This window comes from Podarcis tiliguerta (assembly GCF_965153285.1).
Source record: "Podarcis tiliguerta genome assembly, chromosome: 2".
Classification (NCBI taxonomy): Eukaryota; Metazoa; Chordata; class Lepidosauria; order Squamata; family Lacertidae; genus Podarcis; species Podarcis tiliguerta.
Window position 1 is genome coordinate 92,487,939 of NC_139535.1, and position 20,492 is coordinate 92,508,430.

The 20,492-nt window shown below is 50.3% G+C and overlaps 1 protein-coding gene across 21 annotated transcripts in view; it reads right to left on the reverse strand.

Moving 5' to 3' along the window:
- Window positions 1-396: 396 nt before the first annotated feature.
- The window catches only part of RBFOX3 (RNA binding fox-1 homolog 3), a gene marked incomplete at its 3' end in the record, with an annotated part of 219,852 nt that continues 199,756 nt past the window's right edge, over window positions 397-20,492 (reverse strand). For 5 of the 21 annotated variants that reach the window (XM_083430306.1, XM_083430302.1, XM_083430311.1 and 2 more), the window contains 11 exons: window positions 17,839-18,093; window positions 16,503-16,643; window positions 14,800-14,853; window positions 12,925-13,017; window positions 11,795-11,855; window positions 11,411-11,464; window positions 10,850-10,982; window positions 9,241-9,280; window positions 8,157-8,218; window positions 4,218-4,353; window positions 397-1,804 (listed from right to left, as the gene is read on the reverse strand). In XM_083430306.1, coding sequence (XP_083286432.1) covers window positions 1,748-1,804; window positions 4,218-4,353; window positions 8,157-8,218; window positions 9,241-9,280; window positions 10,850-10,982; window positions 11,411-11,464; window positions 11,795-11,855; window positions 12,925-13,017; window positions 14,800-14,853; window positions 16,503-16,643; window positions 17,839-18,060 — 1,053 coding nt within the window. In that variant the 5' untranslated portion in view covers window positions 18,061-18,093. Of the gene's footprint in view, window positions 3,070-4,217; window positions 4,354-8,152; window positions 8,219-9,240; window positions 9,281-10,849; window positions 10,983-11,410; window positions 11,465-11,794; window positions 11,856-12,924; window positions 13,018-14,799; window positions 14,854-16,502; window positions 16,644-17,838; window positions 19,138-19,161; window positions 19,294-19,357; window positions 19,720-20,207; window positions 20,421-20,492 lie in introns of those variants that run through there. The other 16 variants (XM_083430304.1, XM_083430303.1, XM_083430305.1 and 13 more) reach the window with 16 other exon arrangements.

A 20,492-nucleotide genomic window follows, 5' to 3' on the forward strand; every position in this document is an offset into this window, starting at 1 on the left:
GGTGCTTAAATAGCTCTGCCCCCGCCTGCCTGCCCCGCCCGCGTGTTCGCAGACTCGCAAGTAGCAAACACAGAGATTTATGGAGCCCCCGATCAGCAGCAGAGAATACCTCAGACCTTGCTTTTTCTTAAGTCAACATGGTCTCCTGTAGAGGTCACTAGACTCCAGCTCCCATCTTCCCTGACCATTTGATCCCAGGCTGGCTGTGGCTGATGTTGGGAGTCCAGCTGAGCAGCGCATTTCCCATCCCTGCTGTAGTGACCTGCAATCGGAATACCGCTGAGCCATGGCTCAAACTCATGCCTCCTCCTCTCATGCTTCTCCTTCCCACTTGCACCATTCACTGCCCCCCTCTCTTTCCCCCCACCCCCGAGTCAAAAGCTTGAGCCATCCTGGTTGAAGAAAGAAACCTTTATTAATAATCTTAATAATAATAATAATAATAATCAATAAATAATAATAATAGTAATAATAATAATAATACTGTTTATTTGAATGGTCACACCTTTGAAGCGTACAGAATGGGGCGGGTGGGCGGGCTGATGCTCCCAGGGCGGGAGACAGGGCAGCAAATGGGAGGAGCTTTATACAAGGGGGAGGGAGTGGCAAAGGAAGGGGCTATATACAACGGGAATAGAAAAGGAGGATCATCTGGTTGCTGGCGTGTCAGGAGCTTTAATGCTGAGTAGAAAGTGAGGTTTCATGAGATGAATAAGCCAAGGGGGGGGGGTTCAGGGTCAGCATGGGGAAGGACCAGAGTCCATCTGGCTCTGGGAGCAGGTGGCAGGGTGTGGGGAGCGGGCCGTAGGACATGCACCCCTCCCACTATGGGCTATGGGCACGGAAGAAACCGATGGGAGAGAGCGTGCCCACTGGCGCCAGCAGGTATTTGCTCAGTTTGTGCACAGCCCTTGGTGCACAGCCCCGCCTCACTCCCTGACACCACCATGGGGCTGTGGCCTCCCACGGGCTTGGCCACGCAGTTGTAAGGGCGTGCTTGCCCTGGTGGTGGTGGTGTGTGTGTGTGGTGGCAACCGTTGGCCCTTTGAGGCTAGGGGTTGGGGGTTCTTGGTAGATCTGGAGACCACGGGCAAGGCGGGGATCGCCTCGGATGATCTCAGCTCTGTGAAGCCACAGTGAGAGCAGCCAGGCCTACTGCAAGGAAGGTAAACAGGGTGCAGCTTCTGACCCCCTCTGGGGCTGGTGGGAGCTGGGTTCTCGGGGGAAGGGGGGAAAGTGCAATCTCTTCAAAGGAAAAAAAACAACAACACCCCTCTAAAACCCGAGATTCCCACCCACAGAAACAAGGTGGCTGTGCCCAGAAAGTCCCTGGCCTGGCCCTGTCTGGGCATCCCGAGGCCTTGCCAACTTGACAAATGGATGAACCAGCAAAGCACAAAAAGCATTGGGAGGTTCTGGGAAGCGAGAAGCAGGATTGCTAGCCCTGCGGGAGCGCTCGTGGCGTGTTCTGTGGTTAGGGGACGCCCGCAGCTCTTCTTCTTCTTCTTCAGGAGGGCTGGAAGGAAGACGTGGTGGCCTGGGAGGGCCTGCGGAATCCAGTCTGTGTCAGTGCCTGTCCCTGGCCCCGTGGGTCTGTAGCGGGGTGTGGGGGGAGCAGGGCACGGTCTCCCGGTGTGCGGACGGCTTTGCAGAGTCTGTGGGCGGCTGCCGTCCATCCGTCCCGGTCGGTGGGTTGGTCGGTCGGCCGGTGCTTGAGCTCCGTCCGGATGGCCTGTCGCTTGGCTTGTTAGTTTTGTAACTGTTTTGTTGGCTCGTTAAGTTTTGTAACTGTTTTGTTGCTTTGCTTAAAAAATAATATTTTTTTTGTGCCCTTCCTGGTCCCAGAAGGAAACAGCTGAAGGTTTCACTACAACAGAAAACAAAGGCAGAACGTTCCATGGAGCAACCTGCAGGCGGCAGGCGGGGATGACTTGGCGTCGGGGAAGGGCTTTCTGCTCTCTGGGGGTGTGCTGGTCTGGGTATGGTAGAGCTGGGAAGTGGGAGCCTGGGACTCAGTTCCCAGCACCCAGAACCCGCCCCGCCTCCTGTGTCTGAGTGCCCTCCCCTCCCCTGCCCCCTTTCGGTACAGATGTATGTACCAGACCTGCTCACACAGAGCGCTGCCCACCTCCTACATGGAATGGCTGCTCCCCATACAAACAAAGGAGCTGGGATCATTCAACCCACCAGGAGGCTGGTCCCAACCAGCTCCTTCACATTGCTAGGCATGTGGTTTGATAAGCCTAGAGAGCAGGGGCTCCTTGCAGGGTCCCCTCTTCCCCCACCTGCTCTCAGTCTTGCTGCATGCTTGGAAAGCTGTCCTCCACCTCCCCCATCGCATCTTTCCTCCGCAAGGGGGCAGCTTCCTGTTCCTGCAGGCAGAGGAAGCAAAATTCTCCCTGCTGTTGCTTGGAGGCTGAGTGCATCTAAGCAGCGTAAGGTGGGTTGGGACTGCAGCCTGCACCTGCTGCAGATTCTGGAGCAGCCTGGGGCCCTGCCCACCTGGTCCTTGTGTGTGTGTGTGTGTGTGTGAGTGAGGAGCGTGGGCAGTTTGCATCCGAGAGGGATAACATCCTGAGTTCTTTTAACTGCACCCTCCCTCCCCTGTGCAAGGACCCGAACACCCGACACAATGCAGGGGGCCTGATTGGGGGCCTAAGTCGAGCGCCACATGGCCCCGGGGCTCGCGGCAGGAAAGCTTGGGAGCAGGGTGGGCTCTAGGGAGGCTCTCCGTGAGGTTCTGCTTGCTGGTGGTGTTTGGTTTTGTTTGGTCTGGCGGAAGCAGGCGCCTGTCCCCCCCCCCCCCCCGGCTAGTAGCTTTGCAAAATGAAAACAAACTTGGCGGCACACCATCAGAGACAGGTGGGATGTGAGGCATGAGAGGCGGCTTGAGGTAAAGAAATATGTGGTTTAGGCTGCCGAGGGCCAGCAGCGTGGGGCGGGGGCCCATGTCCATTTGATTTTGGTTTGATTTCTAAGGAGCAGTCAGTGTTACTATTGTGAGGAGGGGCTGGGTCTGTCTTGCTAGTAGGGAGTGAAGCGGCTGTACCCTCCTCGGTATAGACTAGCCTGCAACATCAAAGACGGAGAAAAAGCCAATCAGTATAAAGGAGAGGCACAGCCCATCCCTGCCCTGTTATTTCAGCCAAGACTGGGGTCCCTTGGGACCCCCAAGGCTGGCAGAGGCCTTGCTTTGTGGTGGGGACGAAGTGGTGGTGGTTGGACTCAACTCCCAGCATGCAATGCTGCTGTGGGCCTGGGCTCACAAGAAGTCCAGAGGATAATGGATGGATAAGGCTGAGGTACATTTTTTAAAAAATAAAATAAAGGAAAGCAGAGCTTTCGAAGCTGGAACTTAGCTGTTTCCTATGGACCATTTCAGTAGTAAGGGGAGAGAGATGGATTGCACTCAAGCCTCAGTCCCCTTCGGCCAGCCCAGGATCTTCCGCCCTGCCTCCCCGCCACCCCCCCGACACCCAAAAGAACTGAACCCAATTCCTTAAGCCCACGAGATGGCTGAAAAGGCCATTCGTTCCTTGTTTTATCGCTGGGAAGGCACTGGCACCGTGGGGTGGGCTAGTGGCTTGGGTGGGGAAGGTTAGTAAAGCAGGGTGGCTTGGATGTTTCTCCTCTTTGATGCTGTATGTGAAAGCTGATTGCAAGGAGGCGTCACTGCAAGAAATGGGTGCGGCAGTGTGTGTGAGATCGGGAGTAGCAGGGAGTGGCGTTGGGCTGTGTGCTTGTGCAACCAACCCCACCCTCTGCCCTGCTCCAGTTCTCTGCCTAAGAGTTAGCTGCTCCTTCAGAAATGGTTCCTGAGCAAACGGCCACTTCCACTTGGACAAGATGCTGCCCGCTCTGGACCACTTTCCCTACAGAGCAGTGCATCAAGGCAGGCTAAATAGGAGGAAGCCTGGTGACAGCCAAGAATGTTGCAGCAGGCCTGTGTATGTCCTTCCTAGTGGCCACGAAAGCAGGAGAGTCTGCACCAGGCCCTGTGTGTGTTGTGTGTTTCTGTCCTTCCCTCCCCACTGTTGGGATTCTCCTCCTTAGGCTTCCTTTCCCTGCACAGTGCTGAGGAGGCGGCTGCAACCGAGGGGTGAATTTGGATGTTTCCCAACACCCTCTCTTTTTGCCCTAATTGGCCAGCCCAGCCCCAAGGCGGCATGCTTCCCAGACAGCCCCACGCGCAAATAGGTGGGAGGGAGGGCTCTTACCATAGTGCCAATGCTGTAGGTGGCAGCAGGGCCGATGGTGTGGTGGTAAGGATCTGCAGCTGCATAAACTCGGCCATAACTAGGAGCGAACACAGGGGGCAGCGTTAGAAACTGGGGGGTCGCAGAGTTGCCAACCCTAAATGTTAAGAAAATCATGAATCAGGCCCCAGATGTCATACATAATTTTTTGTTTTTTTAAAGTTATAATACACCTCAACAGAAATGGCAGGATTATTTTCTGAGTTGTTAGGAAACAGCCCACCAAAGAACTTTTGGTCTCCTCCATACACACACAGAGAGAGCACTTCAAACTTTGGACACCCTTAGAATACACCAAGATTTGTGAGCCATGTGCAAACTGCATCTTCATTCCCACCACTCTGGTTCCTTAAGCCCGGATGAAATTCCCCCTGAACATCTTCAGAAGGTCTAAGGGAAGGAAGTCATTACTAGCAACCAAGGGCCGGCCACTGGAAAAGTGTTGCAAACAAGGGAAATTCTGTGCTTGGCACCAGAGTGCAAGGGAAAATATGCAAAACCTGAAAAGAACTGAGGGAGCGTAAAAGAAACACACATTAAAATAGGTTGCGAGGTGTGTATTCGGGAACACCTGCTCAAGCCCAGCCCTTGCCCATCACCTGTGCTGCCTTGTCACAGATAGCAGTGGGCATGCTGCGAACTGAAAGAGCTGCCCTGGCATGGACTGCTGCTCTGGTTCCACCTTGTGGAGTATCTCCTGCTCTCACTGGCAGCACAACTCCCAGGTCTCTGGCCAGAATGACACATTACATGCCCAAGTTGTGCTTCCAGTCCCCTGGGCATTTCTTCTCTGGTGCAAAGTGGCAATTGCAGGGTGGGGGGCAGCGAGGTGTGCGAGACAGAAGCATGTGCCTGGAACCCTCGTTTGGCCAGAAGTGATGGGCGTGGGAAGAATGAAACAAGTGCCTGCCCCTTCCTCAGACTTGAGAGAACAAAGGCATTGGCAGCCCAGGGAGGGAAGGAGGAGGGAGGCTAACTAGGGAGAGGCACCCCAACTTGGGCTCCTTAAAAATCTGGCCAGCTCCTAGATCAGCTGTGGGGGAACCTTTGACCTGTCAGATGTTGCTGAACACTGAATTCCAATCATCCCTGGCCACTGGCCATGCTCGCCGGGGCTGATGGGAGCTGTGGCTCAGCAAGATCCAGAGGGCCAAAGGTTTCCCACACTTATCCTAGATGAGGAGTGGGGAACCTCAGGGCAAAATGGTCCTCTGAACACTCCCTGGGCTAGAAAAGGTTCCCTGGCTAGATGTTGTCCTAGATGGTGAACATTAAGTCTGTGATGCTGTGATGAGAAAAAGGAGATGGAGGAGGAATCAGAGTGAATTACAGTGTGGCAACCAGCTGGAAAAGGGGATCGAGATGAAAAGAACTGGTTGTGTGTGGCACACAGGAAATGGAGGCTGAATAGCTTCCTGGCTGCCTCTGGAAAACAGGAAAGGGTGCGGAAGGATGGGGAACAGGGACTGGAGCAGGTCCTTTGGCAATATTGGATCATATGAACCAAGAGGAATAAATTATAAGAGGATTTTGTGTGTGAGGAAGAGAAGGAACAAAGAGCTTAATTCCAGGGGTTCTTAAAGTAATATTTCAAAAAGAAGAATGGAGTTGCAAGACTGATATGCAATAGCTAAAGTCTTAAAGCAGTAAAAGCTCAGGGGATTTTAAGAATGCTTAGTATTTATAGTTCAAATTACTTTGTGTGCATAACGATAACTTGGAGGTTTGAATACTGCAATGGGCTCTAAGTGGGGCTGCCCTTGGGTCTGGACTGGAGGCTTGTGGTAGCCAGATTGTGGATGGGAGCTTCTGGTCAGGGTCCTTTCCAACTCTACAATTCCATGCTTCTAGAACATGTCACAGCATTGTTAAAACAGCTGCATAGCTGCTAACCAAGCCAGGTTCAAGGTTCATGGATTTACTTACAAAGTCCTGAGTGACATGGGTCCAGGACACCTCAGGGATCACTGAGATCACATGCAGGAGTGTCTTTGGTTGTTACCTGAGTTGGTGAGGCTTGTTTGACAACAATGAGAAGCCTTCAGTGTCATCAGCCCAGTCCTATGGAACACGCTGCCCACAGAGATTCAGCAGGCCTCTTCGGTGACAACTTTTAAATGCCTGCTGAAAACTTTTCTGTTCTGCCAGGCCTATGCAGGCAATTAAGAGTACACCTGTTGTACTTTGTTGATGTTAGTTTTTAATTTTAAAGGTAACTTTTGATGATTTTATTGTTTGGTTTTTGGTTTTCATGTGGCTGTAAACTGCTGTGATATAGCTTTATGATACAGAGGTATATAAACACTTTAAAATAGATAAACCATCTCAGTAATTCTTGACACAGCCCTGTAAGCTAGGCCAGCATTACTGCAGATGGGGGGCTGAGATTATGTTGGGATTCACCTAAGACCACCCTTGTGGCTTAACTGAGATCCGAACTGTAGCTCAGAGCCCATTCTTCTAAACCAGGGGTGGGGGAACCTCCCTCTAGATATTGCCGTTGGCCAAGTTGGCTGGAGCTGGTGGGAGTTTGAGCCCAACAATGTCTGTAGGGACACACAGCTTCCCCTCCCCCTGACCTAACCATTGTGCCCTAACCATTAGAATGCCTATACGTTAAGTAAAATGTGGGCATTTTAAACCAAGCAGAATAACTAAACATGCATTTTCCTCTTTGTCGAGAAATAATAGATGTGGAAAACTTTATATCATAATTTATTTAAAAGTCCATTTATATTTTCCAGGAGACTCATGAGAAGGACCTGGCAAAAATCTAATAGGTTGCTTGCAGCTCTTTCCTGGGAAAACTGGATGGGTAACCCCCCCCCCCATTCTGTCTCCATGTTTTTCATCTGCATGCTTCCATGGAGGAAGAATGTCGTGTTGGAGTGATCTAAAAGTAGTTACCGTTCAACCGTTTCCCTGATATTCCACCGATAGACTAATTAAATGACAATCAACCGCATTTCTAATAGGATACTAAAAGACAAAGGTAGTAAAGGGGTGAGGGGAATGTTAATCAGTGTGAATTAATAACCAGATAAATAATATTTCCTCCAGCTTTCCAGTAAGATAACCACAGCCACCTTTGTCATAATTTGGATATTAGAAGAATGAGGGGACTGTGAAGAGTTAAATACAGCTGCCTTGTTACCACAGAGCTTTGCCCTGCAAGAGAGGCCACCTAACAGGCCCCACAGAATTTGGTCATGTTCCATACAGTTGCTCCATATCCATATGAAGTTAGGCATGTCCACCAGAATAGAATAGAAAATAGAATAGAATAGAATAGAATAGAATAGAATAGAATAGAATAGAATAGAATAGAATAGAATAGAATAGAATAGAATAATAGAATAGAATAGAATAATTGATTCCTATAGGTGTGAAAGGAATGAAGCAGATTCTCATGAACAACTGGTATTGGAGGCACGTTATAATAAGAGCCAGGGGTCAGGTCAGATTGAGTCTGGATAGCTCAGCTGGTTAAAGTGTGGTGCTGATAATGCCAAGGTTGCAGGTTTGATCCCCGTATGAGACAGTTGAATATTCCTGAATTGCAAAGGGTTGGATTGGATGATCCTCAGGGACCCTTCCAACAATTCTATGCGCTGCTGAGCCCTGGAGTTTCATATCCAGACAGGTCAAGCAATGGCCCTCACAGATGCAGAAGTGGGTTTGTAGAGGATGGGAACACGGCCTGCTGAAGGCAATGATGGCCCATCTTCCTCACTCCTTGGGGTGTCCTATCCAGACCCCGTAAACTGGTGGTGCTGGTGGGGACAGTGCGGGGGCACCCTTCCTCATCCTTGTTGTCGAGGATGCTGGCTGATAACACTGGGCAGGGGAACAGGCCATGAACCGCAAGATCAGGACTCATAAACAGGTAGGGCTGCTTACCTGTCACTGTAAGCTGCTGCTGCCGCTGCCGGCTGGGCATATCTGTAGGCTGCGTAACCCCCCTGGAGCAAAGAGGAGAGACAAAAAGTTACTGTGAAGGCTGTGGTGCCTGTGCCGGCAACCAGGAAAAGAGGCATCTTGTGCCATGAGGCTGGTTCTCAGCAAAGAAGCTGGGCACCCCAGGTGCTAACCAAGCTCAGGAGGGACGCATGCAGCCACCCCACCAGACTAGCCCAACACCAGTCTCATTAGCATTCCCCGGGGATCTCACTAACATTAACCTGCAGAAATTAAACATGCTGAGGAGAGAATGTCACCTCCCTGGCGGGTGGCGGTGTTAACGAGATGTCGCCTCTGATAAATCCGTCAGTGTGCGCCTGAAATATTGCCCAGAGCACTTTAAATATGGAGGGGGAAATGCCGCTAGAAGACAGCATGCTGACACTGGACCAGCAAATAAATCCTGCCCTGGGGGGGGAGCAGCTGTAGAAGGCACAGGGCCACTGGCAGGTCGAACCTGCGTGCGAGCCTGAGCGCCACCCCTGTCCCAACATGCTCTGCTGTTTTGCAGTGGTCCTCCTACAGCATGTATGCGGGGAAGCTTATTTCAAGCTGTTTCCTTCACTGCCTTGATGCTACGGGGGACTCTGCAATGGCGGGGTGGGGGTGGGGAGAGTCAATGGTACACACACCTCATAAGCAGCAACTCAGGAGTGATGAAAAGGGATAGAGCGGATGGAGGGTGTACAGTTGCTGCCTTACCTCCTCTGCTCCCCAATGCCCCGAGACCAAGCAGAATATCCTTTGCGCTTGCGTTGCATTTGCAAGCACTGGCTCTGCAAATCCCCCGCCCGGTCGTCTCTCTTAACCAAGTGAGCAGGTGGGATTTGTCAAGACATGAAATATCCTTCCCAGAAGGTCATGTGCCTATTTACCAGCGTGTGTGTTTGTGGGGGTGAGAGAGGAGTGGCATAGCACGAGAATCAGCCGGTGGGCTACTGCAGCTTGGACTGGAAAGTCAACAAACAAGAATTTCTCTCTCTCTCTCCCCCTGTAAGAACAAATCGAGAAAGGCTGGACTTACATAAATTTCAGCACCGTAGAATCCGTCCTGGTAAACCACTCTGCAGAGGAAAGAAGCAATGCAACGGTGACTTATGGCTGCGTGCGAGGCACTTCGAAGTCCATTCCGTGCGACTGCACATTTGTTTCAAAGGGTAACCCTGGCTCTGGCATCAAACGGACCTCTGTGACTCTGGTTTTCAGTGCTGTTAATGGCCTCTCTCTGCCTCGACGGCAGGGGAGATGCAAATGTGCTAGTCATCAAGCTGGATGGGGGCGATCTGCCTGACAGGCAAGTGGGATGACCAAGAAGGAGCAGATGCTCCTTTGGGGAATCTGGCCGCAGCCACTCAGATATGTTCCATGCTTAAGCATGCACATGGATGCTATGATTACTCATGTATAGATACTAAACTAAGCCAGTTTCTAACTCTTCTGTCAGTAGGGAATAGAAAGAGTCTGTAAAGGATGCAGCTTCTGTGCCTACTATGGCCACCTGTCCCATCCTGCATGGCCTCTAGTCATCGTCTACCTCCACCTTTGGAGGCAGCAATGCTTCTGAATAGCACTTCCCAGAAACCGCTTGCAGGCTTCCCCCAGGCATCTGCTTGGCCAGGGTGAGAAAAGGATGCTGGACTAGATGGGCTCTTCTGATGTTCCCATCTTTCCTTGCCCAGCTGTCCCTCATGCTTCCCTTGCTGCCAAATAAATAAAATCTACACTGCGCAAATCAGTTTCAGACTAGAGCATACAAATAAATATTTTGCGCAAAGCACATCTGCATGAATGCAACTGGCTTGCATAATTTATGATGGGCAGAGGAGTTGAGGGTTCTTACTGGGGGGGAGGCGGGGAGGAAGTGCACAACTACACAGTGTGCTTTCCCAGCTGTGCAAAGATTGTGATATGTGAAGTGCCACATGAGTGTCTTCTATGTGGTAAGTACATGGGTTTGACAATCACACCCACTGGACTCCTTTAGCCTATTATCTGCATAGTCACAGTATCCAAACCAAACCAAACCAAACCAAACCAAATCAACCAAACCCTCACTTTATATATAACTGTCAGCTTCTATTTCACTACACAGAAGAGATTGTACAGGAAACAACCAGTTTGCACGTTACTAAGGCATGCATGTGTGCCACTTTGGGCCCCGGAAGGGGGCGGAACGGGCTGAAGCATGCATTGACCTGCAACACAACCCCTGCGCTAGTGGGAAGTTGCCTGTATTCCTCCACCTCGCAAAATAAAAAAAAATGTAAAGAGGCAAACAGGGACAAATCTTCTGAAAGAGCCAAGACAAAATGGCTACTGAATACCTTCTGTCTGCCTCCTGAGTGTGCTAGTCACAGTGTTACTTCTATGGCCAGCTATCCTAATCAAACAAGCACACCTAAAGCAGACGCCTTTCTCTAGGTGAAACGGGCAGCCAGCCGGGTGCAGGCCAGGGCTTGCCCCAAACATGGCTGGAGATGTAGTCAGGGCGGGGCAACTGGGAAGTGTTTCCCCTGAGGCTTGCTCGTGGGGAATGTGGGGGCAGACCAATCGCCTGTTGTCTCCGTCCAAAGAGCCCAAAGGCTCCCCCCGCCCGCCTTTCGAAGGCCCCTGTCTCTGCGACAAATACTCACGCTCCGTAAGCGGGGATGGGCGGAGGTGGGGGAGCTGCCCGGAACGTGTTGTAGACCGTGCGCCCCCGCCCCCGCAAGTGCGCCCCCCGGTACGCTACCGCTGTTCCTGTGGCTGGGTATGGAAAGCCTGTCACTGTGGGAGAGAAAAGGAAACCCCCATGAGCACCCCCAGAAGAGTCCTCTCCTGGTGCCAGACACGGCCTGCCCACCTCTGTGTGGCAGAGGAGGGATCCCCCAGGGAGGAAGCGAGGAGCTTGCCCCTCTTCAGGTGTCCTGAGAAATATCCTCATGCGCTGGGAGGAGGACACCTGGCTTCATCCCACCCTCTCTTCTCTGTTATATACACATCCTCTGGGAATCTTTCTGCACCCAAAACTCCCCTCCTGCTCCACTCTCTTGAGAAGAGCTCCATAGTATGGCTCCTCCTCTGGCCAGTTTCACTGAGGTCCTAAGGATAGCACTCTGCCCCCAGCCCCCTCTTCTTGTTTTGTCACAGGCACCTGTGTCAGGAACAAGCAAGCAAGGATCTTGCCCAGGGACCTGGTCTGATCCAGACATTACCTGCATAGAACTCTGGGCCATAGACGGTGCCCACCACAGGGTTCAGTTTCCAACCTGGGGAGGAAGAACAAGGAGACGTGAGAGCATCACCCTGGCCCATACCTGTCCTGGGCTCTCACTGCCAGCCCCACCTGCCAGAGACCTAGGTGAAAGGCCTAAGGAGCTCTGGGTCAAGCTTTCTAGCAAACAAGAGCCAGTTTTGTCATCTGTATTCCTCCCCAGGAAGTACTACAAAGTCAGGCTCCACGCCTGCCCACGCCCTGACACAGGCCCACCCCACCCCACAGAAAGAGAAAGCACTTTTTTAAAAAAGGGCCTGCCAGTCTTCCAGCAATGACCAGCTCTGGCCTAGCACACCCTCTTGCCACAGCTTCACTCCATTACCATTTGTGTAGGGATTGGCTGCCTTCTTGTTTGTCATTACCCGGGCCGTGGCGTTGTTGACCTGGCAACACAAAGCACAGAGAAAGTGAGTTAGTGGTAGGCCTTGGACCAAAATATCCTCCTCCCAGGAGGGAACGTGGGACTAGAGACGCAAGGAACGTTTCAGGACTGACAAAAGCCAATCAGGGTTTGGACCAGATTCTCCACAGAGTATGGGCTGGAAACCCTGCCTGCATATGACAGGTCTGGCAATGCCCCAATTTCCTTATCTTAGGTGTACAGCCCTTTGGAGCACACAGGCTTCAGACGTGCTGAGTGGGAAGTTGAATTTTGGAGCTTTCGAAGGAAACGTTCCTGAACCTCTCCATTCCCAGCATAACGTTCAACACCCAGCATGCAGGGAGGGCCCTGCCCAGGCTTCATGCACAGTGGGAGATCCATTCACCAGACAGGCTTGTGAAGATGCAAAGGAACACACAGGGGCAGGAGCTCCAGAAAACGACAGCGTCAGCATCAGATCAGCACTGCCTGTCCACCCTTGACCACAGCCCTGGCGAACTCAAGCAACATTATTCTGCAAGAAGCATCTTATATGGCACAACACTTTGTGCCTCAGTGTGATCAAGAAGGGTCCACCAGGGCGAAACCAAAGGCCTTGCTCCATCTCACCTCCGAACTCACTGACACTGAGGCTCCCCATCATGTAACATTTTGAAGAAAACAACCAGAACCACAACCAAGAAGGAAGCCAGGCAGCAATACGACTACCCTTTAGGGCCTAGGCGTCGCAGGTGGTTCAATCTGGCTGGCGCCCGGGAGGTTGGAGGATTTGGCAGTATCATGCTTGCCCTCCCTCCCTCCAGCTGTTCCCTGGCAGATCCCAGCAGACTCCGGCTGGAGAAGGTCTGCCCTCCTCTTCTTCTTTTGCTCTGTGCCCCACCCCTCCCCACCACCTATGGGAGATCAACAGCACAGGGCATGCAACATCCACTCGCCCGCCTGCGTGTCCTGGGAGGCCCAAGAGGTAGAAATGGTTAGAAAAGAAAGGGGTGTCTGTGTGTGTGTGCATGTGGGGAGCAAGTGTGGCTCCTAACGCCCCGACGCAGAGCAGGCAGTGCACATGTTCGCACCTCGATCTTGCGTCCCTCTACGATGGTGCCATTCAGCTTCTCCCGTGCCCGATCGGCATCTGCACTAGTTTCAAAAGTTACAAACCCAAAACCCTGTGAGTGGGGGAGAGAAAGGGAAATGGAGAGAGAAAGAGAAAGAGGCGGATTTGGGGGGAGGGAGAGAGGGTGGAAGAGGAGTAGGAGGAAGAGAATGAGAAGGGGGGGGGAAAGGGGGTGGGTGGGACAGGACAGAGAGAGGGGGTGAGTAAGGAGCAGTAGAGAGAAGAATCCCCCAGGGTCTGGGGAAAGAGGCAGGATGTGAACTTCCCAAGCGACCCCCAAGGGCTGGGGGGGGGGGGGGACAAAGCAAGGAGAAGGGGAGGGGGTAAGGCTCAAGAGGAATAAGGACAGGCGCCAGCTTCCCAAGAGGCCAAAATTGCAGGGCAAGACGTGGCAGAGTGCATTGCCGCTGCCTCATGGGAAGAGTGAGGTGTTCTGGACTGAGCTACTGGTACTTGCAATCGATTCCACCTGGAGAGGCATTGCATTCCTGGAGATACATTACAGTATATTCATTCACTTTCTGAATGTCTGATGGAAACTGTGGGAAGTCCTCATTCTTTGACCAGGACCAAAGGCCAAACCAGACAGTGACATGGGAAATCTGGGACTAGGGGGATCTCCTAACACCTTTTCCAAAGTTTAAATGCAGCTTGGGGTGTGGATAAAAGATGTGATGGTGGTTGGGAGCGGTTTAACCCTTTCCCCATCATTGCAATTTCCCATTTGGAATACCCCTCCCCAAACTTTGCCATTAGCCCTTTCGGGAGATGGGGAAAACACAGGCACCTGGGTTATACCTGCCCACCCCTACCCCCCTGCCCAAAAAACCTAATATAAGTTTTGTGGCAGGGTGGGGATTTGAATCAGGAAGACATTGTAGGGAGAAAGGAATACTAGTTGTTGGGAATCACAGGTGGGGGCAGTGCTGTTGCACTCAGGTTCTGCTTGCGGGCTTCCCTTGGACTTCTGGATAGCCACTGTGAGAACAAAATGCTGGACAACATGGGCTTTTGGTCTGATTCATCTTATGTTCTTATGGGTTCAACATCCCCTTTTCCCAGTGCCATGCTCCTGATCCAATTCCCCACCCACACCATGACATACACACAAGGAGAAATTAAGCTATGAGAAAGACGTGGGGAGATCTGGTCATCCATCTCCCATGTCACAGTCTGGTTTGACCCCAAAAGCCAATATTGAACCTGAAGAAATGGGCCTAGGAAAACTCAGTAAATGTGTTATTTAACAGCTGGGAGAAATTTCAAATCCTGTCAAACTAAACACCCCCATATCCTCCTGGAAACAAATTGCAAACTATGTTAATAAGTATTTTGGCATCTATTTCTGAAAAAGACCCATGCTCAACTCTATCTCCTGCAAAACCTTTGCAACAACTTGCCTTAGGTAAAACATTTCCCCCCTCTTTTAATGTGAGTGATTTCCAGTTTCACCATGAGAGGGTGTTCTTTTCCTGCAATTAAGTTGCCTTAGCTATAAGGTTTGCAGCTCCTAGTTTTATCATCTTTCCAACCTTACTCTCTCTGTTGCTTGCTTCAGAGTTAGAATCTGAAGAATGCACAAACCTGATATTGTGGAGTATCTCCATTCAGCACGTTCACTTTTAGGGTGAAAGTTAAAACACCAAACTTTGATTCTAAGTCAATGGCTGTAGGGTTTTAGGGGGCGGGTGGGAGAGAGGGGTGACTAGAAACTAGGTAGGCAACTTGAGGCACAGAGAGGAAACTGGAAGGGGCAAGAGGGCAGTCTGGACCCTGGGAAGGCGCACCTACACTGATGTTTGGGTTGCACCAGACACCAACATGCTGAACCCACCTTGGAGCCGCGCTCATTGAAAATGATCTCAACATCCAGGATCTTTCCAAATTGCTGCAGAACAAAACAAAAACAAAAGGAAGGAAGGGATGGAAGGTAAAAATAGGAGTAATCATTCCCTGTCCACTCCATCTTAGCATGTCTGCTTTCATTTACTTATTTATTAAATTTAAATACCACCCTTCGCCTGAAGACCACAGGACGGTTTACAGTACAAAACCACAAAAATACATAATGTAATAACAAACCAATAAAAACAACCCTGTGACTTTTTAAAAGGCCATAGATAATTTAATTAGTCCAAGGCCTGGGAGAACAGAAATCTTTCATACAGTGGGGGTGGAGGCGGTCCTTGAGGTATTGCGTCCTGAGCCTTTTAAGCTGTCCATTTACTCCAAAAGGGCCACTGTGTCCTGGTAACCTCTGGAATCTGGGGAGTAAAGTACCACAAAATACCCACTTCTGTCATAGGCCGTTGAGAGCCTGCTCCATCCCTGGGAGCTTGATAGCAACATGGCAGACACTTCAGGATTGAAGGACCAGTCAGTCTCATGTGCTGCCAGGCTGAGAGAGGCTGAGTTCTACCTATGCATAGGCTGAGAAGACAGGTCAGTCCTACTTGGGGCTGGGGTGGTGTCACAAGTTTCATGGGAGAGATTAGAAGGGAACTCCTGCCATGGTATGACTTTGCTAGGAGCAGCTCTGCACTCTCACCACAAGGGTTGTTATGAGACCTCACAACAGCTGTTCATGGAAAAGATGTGTGCAGGATGCTGAGGGCACACAGCTTGAGAAACATAGGGAACTATCTTATACAAAGTTGGACCACTGGTTCATCAGACTCAGTATTGTCTACTCTGACTGGCAGCGGCTGTGCAGGATTTCAGACAGGGGTCTCTTTTAGCCGCAGCCAGAGCTGGACCAAGGTGTTTTGCCATCAGAGGAGAAGGGCACGGTAGATCAGCCAGTTGTACTGGCAATTGAATCCACCACGGGTGACATGAAAACCTCCTACACAACTGAGATAGCAAGCCTGCTTGTTGGGAAGGGAGGGGCATAGAAATGGTCCTGATGCAACAGAGTGGAATAACTGGGGGGTTCCAGGGAGTGCTGTTGTTGTTCCCCAGCATCTGCCACCTGAGGCCGTTGCCACACCCTGTCTAATGGTAGAGATGGCCCTGGCCCTATCTGGGTATATCAGGGATTGAACCTGGAACCTTTTGCATACAAAGAATATGCTCTGTCCTTTCCTTTGGGATATTTGATCCCACCAATTAAGGATGTTGGAAAATTCCAATGGAATAGGAAGTGGAAATTGCTGCAGTTTGCATGCTTGTTTGTGGTCAGCAACAGAGATCAGTCAAGCAAATAGTCAATACGCTTTCACAATGTCATTGGTTTTCTTAAGTCCACAGACTTACAAAATGTAGCTGGTTTTTTTTTTATTGCTTTTGATGTATCCTTTATGTTGAAACAAATGTAGGTAACCTACATAATTTATGCTAAAAACCGGATGGCAAGGTGAATAACGTATTTGGCAGGAACCAAACTGCAGTGGAACAGAAACAGTGATGCCCGCAACAGGGAATGGAATGGAAATGGCAGCACTGGCTCTGCCTGTAGCAGGTACTCAGAGTTCTCCGGGGACCCTTGTCAGCGTGCTTAGCGAAAGAGGTTGTGGGCAGTGAGAGGAATGGACTCACCCCAAACATTTGCCGCAGGTCAGGGTCCCGGAAGCGGAAAGGGATGTTGGAAACGTGTAACCGTTTGGGCTGCTGCTTGTCAGAACCACACTCTGGTGGGTGTAGCGTCTGGTTGTCTGTCTGTGCCGCTTCATCTGTGTGCTGGGGGTGAAGGGGAAAATTAAAGAGAGATTCCACTGTGATCTCACCACTGTTTTGTGCTTGCTTAAGACCATCACTGCCCCTTGCAAAAGCTGGCTGCAGATATATGGGCCGCCTGCAAGAGTGCTAAGTGCTGGGAGTTAGGCTTTGCATGTGGCCATTGGGTTTTGAGTACGTGGTGATATGAACTCAGTAGGTGATAGATGGGGAGAGAGTGCAGCTGCAAACCTTTAACAGCATACACAGATCAGCGGCATATGCAGATAGTTAAGACTGTGAGCTGCTCAGACCTCACTATTCACAGATTCCCTATCTGGCTTCAGGCCTTAACCTTCCCAACTGCAGAATGGGAATAATGACACTGGACTACCTTAGAGGGTGTTCTTAGGGGTTCTGATCGTTATTACATTTGTGTTCATGAGAGAGCAGGATAAAGATTGGTGCCGCCACAACGGTGGGCAGGGACAAACAAAGCGGTCCTGGCTTGACCCCTCTGGGCTTGCATGTGGGTCTGCATGTGTGCAGCCATGTGGGGAGGCAGAGCTCACTCTCCCCGCTGCGCGGTGGCAAGCAGCCAGCCTGGCACTCAGGGACGGAGGAGCGGCTGGGAACTGCTCACTCAGCGCTTCCTCACTGAGCTGCATTACAACCACATCATTGGCACGATGGGATTGGCAAGCAGCCAAGCAGGTAGATTACAAGTGATTAGGGACACAAGGGGAGCCAGGAAACTTAAGCACTGAGCCACAAATGCCCACGGGGCAGCTGGGGCACTGGCATTGCCTCTGTGAACTTGCCTCCTGCTGCACAAGCCCTCGGCTCTATTTCAGGCCCAATTCGCCATCCCTTGTTGTCTCTTATCCCAGATAAGCCAGGAGAAGGGTGAGGGGTTTTGATCTGCTGCTTCAGCCCACCTGCTTGCCTATAATGCTGCCCCTCAGTCTCGAACCAGGACGTTCTGCCTCCCTCCATTTTTTGAGCTGAGACCTCTCCTTGGGCTTTCCAGCTGAGTTTGTGCATGGACTGCAGAGCAACCTGGCTTCATACCTGCATCCTTGCAGATAGAATCACCCTCCTCCTCCCCTACCTGACTGCAGGCTTCCTTGAACTGGCCTGAAAACCCACTCTGCAGGCCCTCTTCGGGCCAGGGCTGGTCCCCTTTCACAGGTTCTCTTTCAAGCACCGAGTGCCTTACCGGTACTGTTTGTGTGCCGGCTATGGATTGCGTGCTGGCGTCGGTGCCCGGCTGTTCGGTGTGGCTCTGTGCTGGCGTGTAGAGAGTCAAGGCATGCTCAGGTACTGTGCTCTGCCCCGAGTAGTCCTGTGCTGGGTGTGGGTGTGGTGGTGGAGCGTATTCTGCAGGGATGCCATTCTGCGGGGGTGGTGGGTACGTTGCTGGGGGGTAGGGCTGGGCCATTGCATCAGGCGGAGCCGTGGCGCCCTGGTTGCCCTGCAGAGACATAATAATGAGAGAAACGTGTTGACTCATCGCCTGGAGCTTCATGAGGGGCCAGGAGCGTTTTCTATGGTCAGGTCCATGGTCCCCTCTTCCCCTCCCAAATGGCTGATACAAGTCCATCCAATGACTCATCGGAGTTGCAGCAATCTTCCCCTCAGTGCAAGGCTGTAATTGAAGGTGTCTCCTACATGCCACAGTCAGTGATGTGTTGAACCAATAAATAAATAAATCCAAATTCTGCATCATGAAGACGAGGGGGGCGGGGAAGGGAGTGATGCAAATTGTTAACATCTGCAGGTGTGCACAAATGTATCCTTGCTTTCAGTTAATTTAATTGAAAGTTTTTGACACTGGGAGAATTAAAAGGAGAAATGTGCATGACAAATGAAGGCAGGTCAGGTATTTTATAACCTTCTTGTCAAATGACCCATTTTGTATGCCTCTTTATTTTAATGTAGTCTCCTTTGATTTTGTTGCTATGTTCATAGTATAATTGTACCACAGAATCATAGAATTGTGGAGTTGGAAGGGACCACGAGGTCTTCTAGTTCAACCTTTTACAGTGCAGGAATCTTTTTGCCAAAATGGGGACTTGAACCCACAACCTTGAGATTAAGTGTCTCGTGCTCTATTAACTGAGCTCTTTGCTTTTAGTTGAGGTTCAGTACACTACATCAATATATTTCCTTTTGAGTTTATGGAATAGAAATGAGACAACAACAACAAGGGTTGGGAAGCAAAGTTAAAAAGTTGTAAACTACAAATAGCTACTCGCTAATGCAGGGTGGGAAATCTATGACTCCCATCATCCCTAATTTCTGGCCATGATGGCTGCAGCTGATGGGGGCCAATGTTCAGAGGGCCACAGGTACCTCACCCTTGTCCTAATCCTTATAATGCCTGCCAAGCTACTCCCTGACACTGAGAAGGTTTTTTCTCTCTCTATGGTTTACTTTCTAAGCTTAGGCTAGAAACCTCCAAATTTCTAAAAACAATAGCTGATCGAAACTAGATTCCAGGTTTTCTTCTGGCTATGCTGCAAACACAAGACATGGATACCTGGCCATGGAGTACCACTAGTTTTTATCCACATGCTTCCTTCTGGCATTTCAGTTTCTCAGAATATATAAATATTTATATGTGTGGGTGTGTAGATAGATAGATAGATAGATAGATAGATAGATAGACAGACAGACAGACAGACAGACATATAGATAGATGCACATATGTATATGGGTAATTGTGTAATACACACATATATTTAGATAATTGTGAAAAACAATATTTGCTTCTCTGTATTAACAACTCTCTTGGCCAAAGTGCAGTCATCTTTTGACACATTAAGCTGCAAGGTTCAAAGGTTATGCTTCAAAACTGAGGCTCTCAAGTGCATCCATGTGTACACATAACCATTGGACCATGATGCCAGCTAGTTCCGTAGGTGTTCTGGCAGGCAGAATGGTACAGGAAAATGTGTACATTTCAGCTGTCTCCCCTCTCCAAGCTTCCAGCAGGAATCAAAACAACAAGCCAGATTTCAAAATCGCTAGATTTGTGATGTCACTATTGTGGGATGTTAGCATCCAGAATGCATAGGTAAAGGGTTAATTGAAAGAGCTGTAGAACTCCATGACCTTCATACACTCTGTGGCAGTTATGGCAGTTGGTACAGTTATGGCAGTTGGCTGAACCATCTGAACAGTTAGAGCAGCAGTTATGTTGTGTTGTGCTGCTGTCTGCCTCAGAGTATGTCAGCCTGTAAATGTTAGTCAGTCTTAGATAAAAATCTACCTAAGATGTTTCAGCAACTTAAGTATCATCTACCTGCATTGTATATATTTAGCCAGCAATGACAAGTACACTAAGTAAAAGTTACTTGCTCTTTAAACTTTAAAAGAGAGTGTCTTGTGTAGTTTTTATAGGGGAGGGGAGAGAATGAAAGGGTCAAACGACCCAGGGCTGCCTTCTGATTACCCCACAAATGGGAACACAAGTCTACCGTAATTCCCACAACTATCACACCTGAAATGGACCTGAAAACCACACCTGAAAAGGATGTGGGTTTTCCCCCCCAAGACAGTGTACAAGCAACAAGTGAAGCATACCTGCTTGGATCAGTTTGCCAGATACTGAGTCAAAAGGGGGGGGGGGCGTCTTACAAATGGACAGGCAACTACCTGCAGTTGCTTCCATGCCAGAGCCAGAGCCCATGCTGAGGCATTGCTTTTCTGTAATTCATTGGAAGTAGAATTAAAACAGAGGTTCCACACAGCACTTAACAGAGCATTATATTATAAGCAATGCCCTTCTTCATGGTCTACCCCCCCACCTCCATAATGTTTACAATGTCACTAAGTCCTGCACATGGCTGAGGGGTTAACGATGAAGAG